This window comes from Zalophus californianus, chromosome 6 (genome assembly GCF_009762305.2).
Source record: "Zalophus californianus isolate mZalCal1 chromosome 6, mZalCal1.pri.v2, whole genome shotgun sequence".
Lineage (NCBI taxonomy): Eukaryota > Metazoa > Chordata > Mammalia > Carnivora > Otariidae > Zalophus > Zalophus californianus.
Window position 1 is genome coordinate 142,590,366 of NC_045600.1, and position 15,206 is coordinate 142,605,571.

General features: G+C 48.2%; 1 protein-coding gene across 4 annotated transcripts in view; it reads right to left on the minus strand.

Annotated features, from left to right (window-relative positions):
- HOMER2 (homer scaffold protein 2) overlaps nucleotides 1–15,206 on the minus strand; it is an 88,960-nt gene that overhangs the window by 10,485 nt on the left and 63,269 nt on the right. For all 4 annotated transcript variants that reach the window (XM_027569153.2, XM_027569156.2, XM_027569155.2 and 1 more), the window contains 2 exons: nucleotides 14,971–15,102; nucleotides 2,600–2,692 (listed from right to left, as the gene is read on the minus strand). In XM_027569153.2, coding sequence (XP_027424954.1) covers nucleotides 2,600–2,692; nucleotides 14,971–15,072 — 195 coding nt within the window. In that variant the 5' untranslated portion in view covers nucleotides 15,073–15,102. The remainder of the gene's footprint in view (nucleotides 1–2,599; nucleotides 2,693–14,970; nucleotides 15,103–15,206) is intronic.

Sequence of the window (15,206 nt, forward strand, 5' to 3'; positions counted from 1 at the left end):
GTGAGGTCTGGGGCTCGCCTGAGCGGCTTAGTCAGTTAAGCGTCTGCTTTCGGCTCAGGGTGTGGTTTCAGGGTCCTGGGATCGAGCCCCGCGTCGGGCTCCCTGCTCCGCGGGAAGCCTGCTTCCCCCTCTCCGACTCCCCCTGCCTGTGTTCCCTCTCTTGCTGTGTCTCTCTCTGTCAAATAAATACATAAAATCTTTAGGAAAAAAAATAAAGTAAAAAGGTTAAAAAGAATGATATAAAAATATACTAGAAAAGTGTATCAGGAAGATAAACACTGAAACATTAACAATATCTTTGTGTGGGGAGAAAGCAGGTCGTTCTTCTTCTCTTCCTTAGACTATAGCATAGTTTTGATTTCTGCGGTAAATACCCATTGCTTTTACATTTACATTATGTTACATACATAAGACCCATATAAAATGTTTAAGATCTTCCAATATTTGGAAAACTTGGCCAAAGTGTTCATTCCCTAAGAGATTCAGGAAAGCAAGCAATTGTATGATTTCTAATAAAAATGCAAAGAAAAATGTACAATGATCTCTACCTCTGGGGAAACATCAGGAAGATAAATAAAAACTAAAGCTTGGAGACAAAAAATTGATATGTAATTAATACACATATATAAAATAGCACCTTATGGGTATAGTTGATTTTTTTTTAAGGCTTAAAATACTTTTGGGGGGGTTGCCTGGGTGGCTCAATTAAGCATCCAACTCTTGGTTTCAGCTCAGGTCATGATCTCAGGGTCGTGAGACAGAGCCCCATGGCGGGCTCCATGCTCAGCAGGGAACCTGCTTGAGATTCTCCCTCTCCCTCTGCTCCTCCCTCCATGCCCATGCTCGTTCTCAAATAAATCTTTAAAAAATAAAATAAAATACCTTTTTTTGGAAAAACAAACATTAAAACAGAAACCTTATATAAAGAACTTCTGATTATTGAAGTTTAAAGATATTGCTATAACGTGTAGTATTCAGAAAAAGATTGTTTATTAGAAACTCTAGATTACGGTCCATTGCTGGGTCCAACTTTAAAGGTCCTCAGTGATTACTCAGTACGGTAATTAGTATATGAAATTAACAGTATCACTCAGATTACATTAAAGATTCTTTGAAAAGATTCAGGAAAGTTCCTGTCCACCTGAAGCCTAAAACACATTCCATAAATTCACACAGGGCATCTTTTATATGCTGAGCCAGGACAGGCGCTGGGAAACCCTGGGTCTGCAGGTCCAGCCCCAGCAGCGGACAAACCCAGAGCCCTCTGCTCTGCAGCAAGGACAGGCTGAGTGTGCTCCTGCCTCGGGTTCAGTGATGGGGAGAGCTCTCCTTCTTGGCAGTCTTCACTTGCTCTCTTCCCACAGCTGGGTGCATTTCCCCAGGCTCTAGCTTTACCCTCTTCTCCCCACTGCTGCTGCTTTTTTTTTTTTTTTTAAAGATTTTATTTATTTATTTGCCAAAGAGAGAGAGAACACAAGCCCGGGGAGCGGCAGGGAGAGGGAGAAGCAGACTCCCTGCTGAGCAGAAAGCCTGATGTGGGACTCGATCCCAGGACCCTGGGATCATGACCTGAGCTGAAGGTAGACGCTTCACCGACTGAGGCACCGAGGCGCCCCCCCCACACACACTGCTTCCTCTTTACCGTCCCTTCCTCTTTACCCCCCGTGGCTGTGTCCTTGACAGTCTACCTGCTGTCTGGTGGTTCCCTGACTTCCTCACCACCTCATGTCAATTCCAGAGAAGAAGTCATGCAACACCTCCAAGGTCTGCCCAAGCTCCCCAATAACAATTAAATAAATAATACTTAATAAACTAGTAATGAAGAATTCCAGGTCTTCTGCAGAATCTCCAAGTGTATCTCTCATTCCTCCCACAGCGCACCTCGCTCTCGGCCGGGAGTCTGCTGCACCATGCTTATTCCTAACCCTGAACCTTCCCCCCGCCCCCTGATGTCTCCTTTTCCCTGTCTCTATGCATAGAACCTTACCACTCGGTCAAGCCTTCTGCCCACCATTACATACACCAAACCAGACATCAAGAATGTAGGTATTTTTACTTTGGGTTAAAATAGATTCCTTTCAGTCAATCATCACACTTTTAAGTAGACAGAATGAATACTCAATTTCTGGCAAAGGGGTATCTCCTTTGCTAATCCAGAGCTGTTAACAATACCATCTCCCATCTGACTTTGTTAAAACATGGAGATAGAGACAGGGGTTCTCTAGCATCAGCCAAGTTTTCTGTCTCGAGAGCACAAGGTACCCGTATTCGTCAATGCACATCCTTCACGTAGGCTCACACACTGCCTTGTCTCTGGTATTGAAACACAGTGACAAAGAATGCCTCTTAGGAGCCAGGGGCACGCAGCAATTCTAATCTCATCAACTGCTTTCTGTCAAAAATACATCAGCACATATGGAAAATTCAAGAGTCTCATACAAACATGTCATATCACCTCAGTGGGAGCAGGCTAACAGTCAAAAAAAGCCTTCAAAATGCCCTCCTGCTAGAAGTCCCTATTTCTCGTCAAAAGTGATAAGGAACAAAGAGTCCCAATTACTGATCACACTCAGATTTATTTTGTACACCCATTACTTACCTGGGAATGATTGCTCGAGGTCTCAATTTTCTCCTGGGACTTGTCTCTGGCTAGTTTGGCAGCTTCTCTCACCTCCTGAAATTTCTCTGCAAACTGAACATGAACAAGAGTTACTGTGGTTGTTCTCAACCTCACACATGGCTGGTCTTCAGAACCCACCTTTGTTGCTTTGCATTCATTTTAAGTCAAAAAACTCTGTATAAATCCAGAAAGATAATTTTGAGATTAAAAAGAAATGAACATAAGGAATGCTTCTTCCAGTAAACTACCAGCCCAGGTCAGATCTGAATCTTTTTTTTTTTTTTTTTAAGATTTATTTATTTGAGAGAGAGAGAGAGAGAGAGAGAGAGTGCATGCGCATGGGGGAGAGGCGGAAGGAGAGAGAATCTCAAGCCAACTCCCCGCTGAGCACAGAGACTGACACGGGGCTCGATCCCAGGACCCTGAGATCATGACCTGAGCTGAAACCAAGAGTGGGCTGCTTAACTGAGCCACCCAGGCGCCTTTGATCTGAATCATTTCTAAGCTGCTGAAGCTAGTTTAATAATGAAGTACTAAAAACAAACACCTCCAGTGAACTGTAACTCATAGAAATGCAGGAACATAAGTATAGCTGTCCCACAGAAGGGATCCACGAAAAACTTCGTCATCTCTATGGAAAGATCCAAGAACTTCTACAATATGACAGAAACCAACAAGATCCCAAGAGTTGGGGAGAAGGAACTGTTCTAGATTTTAAAAGCTTAAGATATAAAATAGCAAAATGCAAAACAGCAAAAGGCAACATGCAGCCTATGACCGTATCCTGTGCTGAACAGACCATCTGTAATTGGGGGGCATTTGGGGCACCTGGGTAGCTCAGTTGGTTGAGCGTCTGGCTCTTGGTTTCAGCTCAGGTCAAGATCTCAGGGTCGTGGGATCAAGCCCCACCTCTGGCTCTGTGTTCAGTGCGGAGTCTGCTTCAGATTCTCTCTCCCTCTGCCCCTCCCTACACATGCTCACTCTCTAAAATGAATAAATAAAATCTTAAAAAAAAAATGCCAATGATGTCATGGTCATGAGGTAAAATGTCATTATTTAGAGATAGATACTGAAATGCCTTGATGTCTGCGATGTACTTGAAAATACTTCAACAACAATCAAATAAATGAAGAAATGTGGCGAACGTTAACAACGGTTAAGTCTAGTGATATGTATATGGATGTTTATTATATGATGCTCTCTACTTAAAAAAAAAGTTTCTAATATTTTCATAATAAAAAAAAAATCTTCAAATGCCAGAGCAATCAAATCAATCACGGGCTTACACACCCTGACAACTGATTTTAATTAGCAAATACATTGTTGGAGCAGAGAACATTCTGTGATGGATGATGCTGGCATTACAAAGCAAGAGAGAGCTACATGCGGTTGCTGAGGAACACAAAGAGCTGGCAAGGTGCAAGGCTACCCACAATTCTACGGCTTTTGCTGAGAACGCATTAATTTCGGAGCGTGGGCTACCCTCTCAGTATCTTCACGACGCAGGCAACAGTGGTCCGCTTTGGGAAACCACGCCAGATGACAGACACCGCTGAACAAGGCGCCCTGGCTGGAGCAGAGAAGGTCAGCCCTTCCGTTCCGGCCCGCGTTGCTCCTGCACGACCATAAATAAAGCCAGAGCCATGGGGCTTCGTATTTAACCATCCCACAGCTGCTGGAGGAAAATCACGTTACTTGTTTAACACATGTGAGGTCCGGCAGGGAGGGACAGAGCCCCTCCCCACCCGGCTTCCTTTTAGGGGGCCCTTAAAGTGAACACATTGTGTCAGAAACTCCTTGATGGCAGGCTCCGTGCCTTTTCTCTCAGCATCCTTGCCAACACCTGCAGGAAGCAGGCACAAATCCGTTTGTTCGGTGAATGACAGAACTCTGGGTTCTAGACCCATACCCCCCCCCCACCCCCGGCCGCTTGAGAGACAACTCACATCAAAGGCTTGGGTCTAGTCTAAGGATGGCGCAGCTCTTCTTTTGCTGGACAAATGAGAAAGTGCTCGGTGAGGAACTGTGGTTCAGGGTCTGGGAGTATTCTGCCCCTCCTTCTGCTTCCTGAGCTTACCTGACCGGATCCACCCAGGAATAAGGCAGGGCATCCCTCGGAACATGAACACTATCCGAGAAGAGGTTTTGTGCAGCCACCATAAAGACCTTTCAATGTTATTAAGACATTAAAAGATTGGATTTGGGACGCCTGGGTGGCTCCGTCGTTAAGCGTGTGCCTTCGGCTCAGGTCATGAACCCAGGGTGCTGGGATCGAGTCCTGCATCGGGCTCCCTGCTCTGCGGGGAGCCGCTTCTCCCTGTCTCATTTCCCCTGCTTGTGTTCCCTCTCTTGCTGTCTCTCTCTCTCTGTCAAATAAATAAATAAAATCTTTACAAAAAATAAAAATAAAAGATTGGATTTTTAAAGGTCTTATTTTCAACGTTTTTGTGCCCAGTATCAATTAAAAGTCAAATGTGATTTGAAGAAAACTGTAACAGACACCCTTACTAACTGAGTCTCAGCCATGCTGTTCTCAGTAAGGAGGGGGATGACTCTCTCCCCGCGAGCATCTCCACGTTTTGCCAGGCTACCCAACCAAAAGTGCTCTCTTTTTCACAGATCCTTCTTGTCCTTGTCAGGGTCCCTTTCTCTCATGGGTCTTATTTGAAGTTGCTTTTAAACTAGGTTGGAAATGTCATTAACCAGTGTCACGCTCATTCAGTCAGCAAACATGGTCCAGGTACCACTCACTCCTTCAGTGAACAAATGTTTCCACCGTCCCTGAGCCGGGCTGTGCACGCAGCTGGGTGCGGGGGCGAGTACACCGTGCAACTATCAGATACGGCTTTGTCTCCCAGGAGGACAAGAGTTGAGTAGAAGAAGACACTGGCAACCAAGTCAGTACATAAAATTCTGCCAGGCTTTGACAGAGCAAGTCACTTCCGGACAGAGCTTGGGGCCTCCGTCCCCTACTTCAACCCTGAACATCCCTACCTGGTGAAGGTCTTAGTTCTACTCTTGGAGACTCTTAGCCTAGGATATAAACCTTCAGCTCCAATGGCTTCTTCTTCTTTGTCCCCGGACACCCCTTCATGGCCCCACCCTGCTCCCCTGGACCCTCAGGACAACCACATCATATGTTAACAAGTTTAACGGCTTCTTAACACACATTCTCTCTTTGGCTCCTCACCACCATTCTGTAGGACAGGGGTTCTCATCTATGGTGTCCAAATAAGAAAGTGCAGCCTTAGAGAGGTGGGTCAAGCCCATGGTCACACAGCTAATAAATGGTAAACCTGAACTTGGGCCCAGATCCGTCTTCCACATACCCGGTTACCATCTTCTGCCAACAAGGATACTGAGAGTCTTGCCCATAGCAGTTGCTAAGTATTTACCGATTTGATTTTCCATTTGCAAAGAGAAGCTGCATAACTTTACAATGTAAAACAGAATTGTACTCGCTCCCTCTTTAAAAGAAAATTACTTACCAAGGCTTCAACTCAAAACAGGCCACGGGGAACTTTATGGCCAAGACAAGGCCCGAGGCACAGAATACCAGATATGGATTGGGGCCCCAACTAGTTCTGATTCCTCTCCTCAGCTCCATCAAGTAACTGTCCTTCTCGGTTATACAAGGGAGACTGCAAAGAACTGTCACACGAATCCCTACAGGACTGCAAAGTGATGGTGTCATTATCAGTAATACCAGCCTAGAACACCTCAGCAAAGGGGAAAGGACACATATTCTTGGCTCACAGGGACAAGAAGAAAAGAGCAGCTGGAGTGTCTAGTCTCACTAGGCACTCCCAGCCACCCTCGGGTGCTCGGTATACAGATGGAGACAGATGGGTCTCCTAACTGCCAACGTCACACAGGCCATCGGACACCAACACCGGACACTACGGTGTCCTGAGACCTACCTGCTTAACAGCTAGCTTAGGTAAGCTGCTCGACTCTGACCCTTATCAGCCTTCCAAACGCAGGCCACTGAACCACGCTGAGTCTCGGCCTCCTCATCTATACAATGGGGGCAATAATATACCTCCGTGGATCACTGGAGAAGACATGGGGCTTTGCTGGGTGTGTGGCAGGGGTTCAACAAAGGGAACGCTGGTGTCTCTGGCCTTCATTTGATCAGTTTCTTCAAGTAAAATAAAAGCGAAAGCCTGGAAACCACAACTTTTAGTAAGAGCGCACCATAAGAGGGTGACTTCATTCACTCAGAAATAGGAACCAGTTATGGCTACGTGCCAGGGTCTGTGCTGGGGACACCGAAAGCCTTAAGATTTGGTTTCTGTCCCCAGAGAAACTCTGAGTTTGCAGAGGATTTGGTTTTACATTCCAATGGGTGAGAATCAGACAAAAAATTTCCAAAAATAAGCTTAAAACGCAATGAAGTAGGATAAACCTTATCAGATAAATTTTAGATAGTCATTCTAAAAGATGTGCTATATCAGTAGACGCATGATGGAAACAGGCCCTGCCATTTATATCAACATTAGCTGGGGACTAAGGAGGAACCTTACACGGATGGGAAAGATGATTCAACACAGGAGTGATACAACTTCAGTAAACAGATGGAAATGAGTTTCAATCCTTACTACAAACGAGGAGCATGATACACTTTCAATGAGGTAAAGGGCTACGTATGTTTTTCAAAAATCTGGATGCATGGGGCACCTGGGCCGCTCAGTCGTTAAGTGTCTGCCTTCAGGTCAGGTCATGATCCCAGGGTCCTGGGATCGAGCCCCGTGTCGGGCTCCCTGCTCAGTGGGGAGCCTGCTTCTCCCTCTGCTGCTCCCCCTGCTTGCGTGCGCTTTCTATCAAATAAGTAAATGAAATCTCTTAAAAAATAAATAAAAAATAAAAATCTGGATACAAACGGAATTGAACATTTATCAAACTTCTGCTTGAAGTGAGAGGGTAATTATCTAAACTTGGAAGAAATAAAAGAAAAATCACAGGAGTGACAGACTTGAATACACAATCTTGTAGAGCTTTTGAACAGAAAAGGGAAAAAACACGAAATCAGAAGAGAAACAACCACTGGGGGCGGGGGGCGGTTATCCATAGCTAGGGTTGTACCACAGAGAAAGGGCCATTATCTTTTAGCAGAGAAAGAGTTTGTACACACTGAAAAGGAAAATATGAAAAACCCAATAGATAAATGGCAAAATTCACAAATTAAAAAAACACAGTAAGTCAGCAACTGATAAAAACGATTGTTCAGTCCCGCTGGAAATGCAAACCAAAATAATGAGGTACTATTCTTTGCTTGTTAAATTAGCAAACATTAAATACAATTAGAATACCCAGTGTGGGCAAGATATTTCTAGGCCATTGTGTGGTGGTGCAGTCCCACCGAGAAGCAATTTGGAAATGTGGATCATCAGTGAAAAAAGCATTCATACCCACTGACCTAGTGATATCACTTCTGGGAAAAGATTCTATGAAAAAAATTGAGAATATTAAAAAAAAAAAGGCTTCAATACAAAGATGCTAATCCTAGCATTATCTACAATAATGGAAACATAGTAGCAACGAAGGGGCACCAGAGGATTATCCTTAGGTGAAAAATCCCCTGACTCCAAGTCTTCAGTTTTCTAATCTTCCCCCTTATTCTAAAAAAGCACATATGCTTGTGAATTTAGAAAGGGTAGCTTAGAAAAAAATATCTTTCAAACCTATAGTCCTATCACCCAGCAATACACACTGACCACATATACTTCCAATAGCTTCCTATCTGTGTATATGTATCCACTACACATATTTTTTTAAAAGATTTTATTTATTCAGAGAGAGAAAGAGAGCACGTGCGTGGGGGGGAGGGGCAGAGGGAGAGAGAGAATCCTAAGCAGTCTCTGCACTGAATGCAGAGCTCAACATGGGGCTTGATCTCATGACCTGGAGATCATGACCTGAGCTGAAATCCAGGGTCAGATGCTCAATGGACTGAGCCACCCAGGGGCCCCATTACACATATTTCAAAAATAGAACGATATACCTCATTTTATAGCCACTTTTGCAATTAACAGTATGACATTAATATTTCCATGCAATTATATGACTCTCTATTATAGCATCTGAATTGCCATGCAGCATACTACCCTGAAGGATATACTGGGGTTTATTTCACCTGAATTCTTTTTTTTTTTTTTTAAGACTTTATTTATTTGACAGAAAGACAGCGAGAGAGGGAACACAAGCAGGGAGAGTGGGAGAGGGAGAAGCAGGCCCCCTGCCAAGCAAGGAGCCCGATGCGGGACTTGATCCCAGGACCCTGGGATCATGACCTGAGCCGAAGGCAGCTGCTTAATGACTGAGCCACCCAGGTGCCCCTATTTCACCTGAATTCTTACTGCTGGACATTTGGATGGTGTTTTTGGGGTTTTTTTGTTTTGTTTTGTTTTTTGTTTTGCTTTGCTATTACAAATGATGCTGCAAGGAAAATTCTTACAGCTAAATCTGTGCTCAGTTATAATTATTTCCTTAGAATAGATGCCAATAAATGGAACCAACAGATTAAAGGATATTCAAAGCATACAGGTTTCTGAAATGTATGCCAAATTTTCATGTCTTTACTTATTAGGATCATTTTCTGCAATTATTAAACTTGTAGTAATAATCTGTAAAAAAAATTAAAATCATCTTTTTTATCATTATCATGCTAGAAAATGATAGACTGTTGTTTGCTAGAAAATGAAAGACTACTGTTTTATTTTTGGCCTTGGCCATTGAAGACCCTGTGGCAGACACTATTTGCTTATTCAGAAACCATTTCTTGTTTTCTCTTGGCTTAACAAAATCTCAAATTTGACTGCAGCAGGAAATTTCCTAGGTGGGAGAGAATGAGAACCAGTCTAAGCTGGTCATGGCAACTTAATTCTCACTCTCTTCCCCTCCTTCACCCCTCATCTCCCCATGGGAAGGTGGCCTAGGAACCCAACACTGACTGTTGGACCCAAGGAGAAGTCGGCCAAGGGCAGTCACAGGGAAGCTGTTGTGGTACCACCCTTCTGCCTTCTCCCTGTTGCCATGAATGCAGATGTGATGGACAGAGCTTGAGAAGCCATCTTATTAGCATCACGAGGAAAAGGCCAATAAAAGAAACAATCATGCAGAGCCCTCACACCCAACATTCTGGGGCCACCGTATCAATGCTGGCAATGGCCTGCCTCAGGACTTCTGTTTTGTATGAAAAGAATAGCTCTATTTGTTTCAGCCCTGTTACTTGCAGCCCAAAGCATTCTCACTACAACATATCAAAAGAATGATTAATATCCCCCACTTTAAAACAACGACCCTTAAATCAGAAAGGGAGAAGACAGAGCAATGTTCTTCCAGCTACACGAACTTGATGAGGTGAACCTGACCATACAAATTTGAATTACAGATGAAATCATTAAAATGGGTCAACAGCAAACGCCGTGTGTGTGTGTGTGTGTGTGTGTGTGTGTGTGTGTGTGTGTGTGTGTGTGTGTGTGTGTGTGTGTGTGTGTGTGTGTGTGTGTGTGTGTGTGTGTGTGTGTGTGTGTGTGTGTGTGTATCAATCACAGAACACTAGCAACCCCATCCTGGATCACCACCTTTGTGGCAGGATGTGCTTCCTTCTCTCTGTGATAGGTGACCTGGAACCAAACTCAGGACAATGACGTCTCAAGGTCAGCTGCCAGAAAGCACCTTCACTTTAAGCACTAGTTCACTCCTACATGTGGATCTCCTTCCTTTTGTCTCCATTCAGCAGCTCTTCCTTTCAACAGCATGTGCAAGCCCCTCCAACGGTCTTCAGGAGGCCGAGGTACCACGTCCCATCCGGTGGGTGGACAGACGAGCCCCGGTTTACCTCTGGGAATGTGCAGTAGCTGTTATTTTTGGAGAGCCTGTCTCAAGAGCAGAAAGTGTCCCTGTCACACTTCTGGGGACTGTGGTGTGAAGGGGTCCGTAGGGTGGGAGCAGCGAAGACCAGGGTATCTATTTTCCTTCGGGGGGGCGGTAGAGAGAGATGTGTGTATAAAGTGTGCTTAAGTGGAAGTAGCCACACCGGCGGCGTTCCTTCATCTAGCCTCGTTACAGGGTGTGATTACCGACCCTCCTCCAGGACGTGGGTGGCTGCTCTGTGGAGTCAGGAATAGGCAGCCACAGCTGTCCCCTCAGCCACACGCCTTGGGGGCCCTCAGGCCCGAGTTCCTCTCTGCCAGCTAACTGCCACGTGTCAAGACTGCCAGCCTCACTTGATGGTAATTTACCGGTGTGAGGCTAATCGTTCCCTTCACAGAGGGGGAAGAAGCTGACTCGAAACATCTTGAACAAAGGAGACATGGGCTACGCCTTGGTGACAATGGCAGGTCACGGGGCGCAGCACGGACACTCCAGCACTGCCAGAGAAGCCAGAGTGGCTCGGGAGGACAGGGCCCTCCTCCTTAATGACAGCACATTTTCCTCTGCCTGGGAAAAATGAGGAGTGGCCGCTCGGGGAGGCAGGCATGGCCTGAGGTCTCCCCGGGTCTCAGGGGCACAAGGAAGTGAACTTTAACAATTTGTTCTGATTTTTGTTTTGAGTTCTCCCTGCTTTCGATTCTTTTCACTAAAAATGTTCCCCGTTTATGTCTCCTAGCTCTTCTGATTCCTCCAAAGATTGAAGAAGTTCTTCCAGGCAGCGGAGAGTGATTCTGTCAGACTGTCTGGGCTTCTGGAAGGCCTGGAGCCTCGGGCGGGGTCGGGCATGCAACCTCACAGCCCGCTGGGGCCCTGCCTCCCACGGGAGCCTCTGCGTCTCCATGGGCTTTCCCAGAGCTGTGAGGCCACCAGCCAGTGGGGGAGGGGGTCCCCCCACCCCTGTCCCCGCCAGGCACTCCTTCAGAGGGAGAAGGCACCCAATCCCTGCTGCCCACTTCGGGCAGGGGTGCCAGTACCAGCTGTTCAACAAATCACCATCATACTTGCTTCCACGTCACATAAATTCTCTGATTCTCACAACCCTTGCTCTTCCTCGTTTCAGAAAACGGCAGCTCCATCCGTCCATCCGTCAGTTTGTCCTCATCTCAGAGCCCCTGCCGCCCACCGTCCACTCACCAAGTCCCACCAGTTCAGCTCTTCGGTAGTTCCCAAGTCTCTCCAGCTCCTACTCAGGCCCTCGTCATCCGTGATCTGCACCAGAACAACCTGGTCGGCCAGGAAAATCTACCTACGATGCCAAGCTGATCAATCTGATCATTTTCCTTCTTGGCCTGAAATCCTTCACAGGCCACAGTCTCAAGTCCAGAGCTGGCCTCTGGCCACAGCCTTGCCCACCCCAAAACCCATACGCCCTGTTCACAGCCGCCCTCCTGGGGTGTCATGACTTTGCTCATGCTGCTGCTGTTACGTGGAGGATGATGGAGAAGGGACATCCTCCTCTGGGGGTATGACTTGGACTGGCTCCTTGTCCAGCGCGCTCGAGGCAGGTGGCCTGGGGTCAGGATCTGCACTGAACCCTGCGGAAATGGCCAGGGGCCTCGGTGCCTGGGCAGGGACTGGGAAGAAAGCAAGCTGGAAGGTTAGTGACAAACAGATTTGGGAATAGGGACATCGGTGGAACCCGGGGGCCCAAGGGAACCGGAGTCTGAAAATACCCACATTCCACGTGAATGCTTGCAACTGGCTGAAAGTCTGTGTCCCCTTCAAATTCTCATGTTGGAATCCTAAGCCCCAATGTGATGGATTAGGAGGTGGAGCCGCTGAGAGGTGATGAGGTCACGAGGGGGGGAGCCCTCATCAATGGGATTGGCACCCTTATAAGAGACCCCATAGAGCTCACTTGCTCTCTTTCCAGCATGTGAGGGCACTGTGAGAAGTTGTGGGCCCCCCCGGCAGCTGACGGTGCTGACACCCTCCCTGATCTCAGCCTTCCAGCCCCCAGAGCTCTGAGAAACCAGCTCCTGTTGTGTATAAGCTATTCGGTGTGTGGCGTTTTGTTATAACAGCCCGAACGGGGCGCCTGGGAGGCTCAGTCATTAAGCGTCTGCCTTCGGCTCAGGTCATGGTCCCGGCGTCCTGGGATCGAGCCCTCCATCGGGCTCCCTGCTCCGTGGGAAGCCTGCTTCTCCCTCTCCCACTCCCCCTGCTTGTGTTCCTGCTCTCACTGTCTCTCTCTCTAATAAATAAATAAAATCTTAAAAAAAAACAAAAACAAAACAAAAACCATAGCCCGAACGGACTAAGACAATGCTCCCCTGAACTCCCCACCTCCACACCAAAGGGATTCCTTAAAACCAGGGGGCAGGAAGGGCCGATCTGTGGACACCCAGTCATTCTCCTCCTGCAGGCAGCCTAGGGCCTGGGGGCCCATGTGGCCTTGACCACACCTGCTCTCCAGGCCACCCCAACCTCTGACCTGCGGAGGGCCCACTGCCAACCACAGTGATCCAGCTTGAGGCCCCCGTTCTGCATCGCACCCCTAAGTGACCAGCCAGCTGCTTGGTGAAAAGCTGACTGCATTGGGCCCCCTCATGCAGAGCAAACAGTGACTCATCCTCACGTGACAGACACTACCGTCTGTCAAGGCTACGCCGGCCCCGCTGCTCAGAGACCTGCTTAAGGTCGTCTATACCACACAGCACTGCCTCAAACCAGCAAACTCGCTTCTCCGCAAACGAAATGAAGCCAAGAATTCTTGGCCCTCCCACCTCAGAGAACTCTGCGGGGTCGCCTGCTGGGACACACGCTTTCCAGCGTCGTGGGACATGGTGCTTCTCCTCGGAGGGGAATTATACTCACAATCATACCCAATGACCTAGACTCGAGAATTTTGCTTCCTTCCCTGTGTGTCAGGGCCCTGGTGAACTGCAGGGGAGGTTTTATTTATTATTAGTTTTTGAAGATTGTATGTATTTGAGAGACGGTGAGAGAGCACGAGCAGGGGGAGCGGCAGAGGGAGAAGCAGACTCCCTGCTGAGCAGCGAGCTGGACTCGGGGCTCGATCCCAGGACCCCAGGATCATGACCTGAGCCGAAGGCAGACGCTTAACCAACTGAGCCACCCAGGTGCCCCTGGAGGGGAGGTTTTGGTACCTAGGAAAAGAATGCTTCTGTGAGCAGGTGGGCACGAGAGGGATGCTCAGAGTGCCACCAGGCCATTTTGAGTCTCTGGGGCTCCTTAGGGAGTGGCATCCCCATGGAAGTACGTGGAGATGCAGAAGAGGACCGTCTGTGGGGTGTCCTCCATCAGGGGCTCATTTCTGGCTGGAGGTAGGATGGCTGCATCTGCGGGCTGGGGCCTCCTTAGAAATGTGCGTGTGTGCATAAGTGTGTACATGCGTGTGTGCACACAGCACATGCTCACGTGCTGGACAGATGCGAGGTGCAAATCTGAGGGCCCCTGCACAGTGGCTTCCTGACTTGTCTTCATCCCCCTTCTCTGAAAGCTGTCTTCAGTATACACAGGGAACCCAAGCAGCCAGGTCCATACTAAGTGACCCACTCAAGTCCCCTGGAATCTGGAATTTTGTAAACGCCTCAGGGGACGGACTACAGTCTGCATCCTCGGCACCTAGCACCGTGTTGGCCCAGCCAGAGTTCAGTAAATATGTTCACGGCAACCGTCTAGAGAGAAACAAGTCCTGAAACCGAGCTTTCTGAAGGCAGCCCGGCTCCAGCCCTTCTCTTCCCACTCTCCCTCGGATTCTCTGAGACCCTCTGACATCCTTCCCATAAGTTCCCAGGTCCTGGAAAGCAGCCAATCTTGCTTTCGAGCAATGCCTTGTCCACACCCGCACAGGCTCTTCCAGCAGCCTACAAGGAAACCCACTCGCTCAGACAAGCCCTGGCCCCGCCAATCAGAGGCGCTCGGTCTGTTCCTGCAGACCTTGGGGTTCTCCAAGCCCGGGTTGGTCATGATCCGCTCCTCAACACCTTTCTGACGGTCCACAGAGTGTGTCCCAAGCCACTCAGAGAATCGAATCAAAGCTATGAATCCTTTCCCCAGAAAAAAAAAGCGACCCACACTCCAAACACTGTGTGACGTCGTAAGGGGTGCAGGGACTCCAGGGCGGGAGCTGCTTGCTGTAAGCATTCAGCAGCACCTCCCTCTGCTACCGGGCACACGCGGGGCACAGGGATCAGGGGGGCCCCACGTGGGAAAGGAACCACCGGCAGAGCGGTTTGCTGGGGCTGCGACCTCGGGCTCTGCAGGAACACGTGTCACGTGAGCTTTCCTTCCCCAAAGACGCCTCCACTTCGACGGACCTGGGGTCTCTAAAAGGTCATCTGGTCGGGCAGCCCTGCGGCGCCGGAAGGGCTAAAATCAAAGACTGGAGAGGAATCCTGCTCGGCAGCGGCGCCGCTCAGACCCCCGGCATCCAGGGACCACGTTACCTTTGTCAGCTGCTGCTCCGAGGAGAACCCCAGGCCAAACACCGTGTTGGCTCTGCTGTCAGCCCACTGCCCGAACTTCTGCGACGTCTTGGTGAAGGTCATATTGGGTGTGATGGTGCTGTTTATAATCACCTGCAGGAAAGAGCCAGAAGAACAGGAGGTAAACACTGGATCTGACACGGACGGAGTGCCTTACAAAGTCTTGGGCTGGTGCAGCTAGTGCCCAACATGCGCAG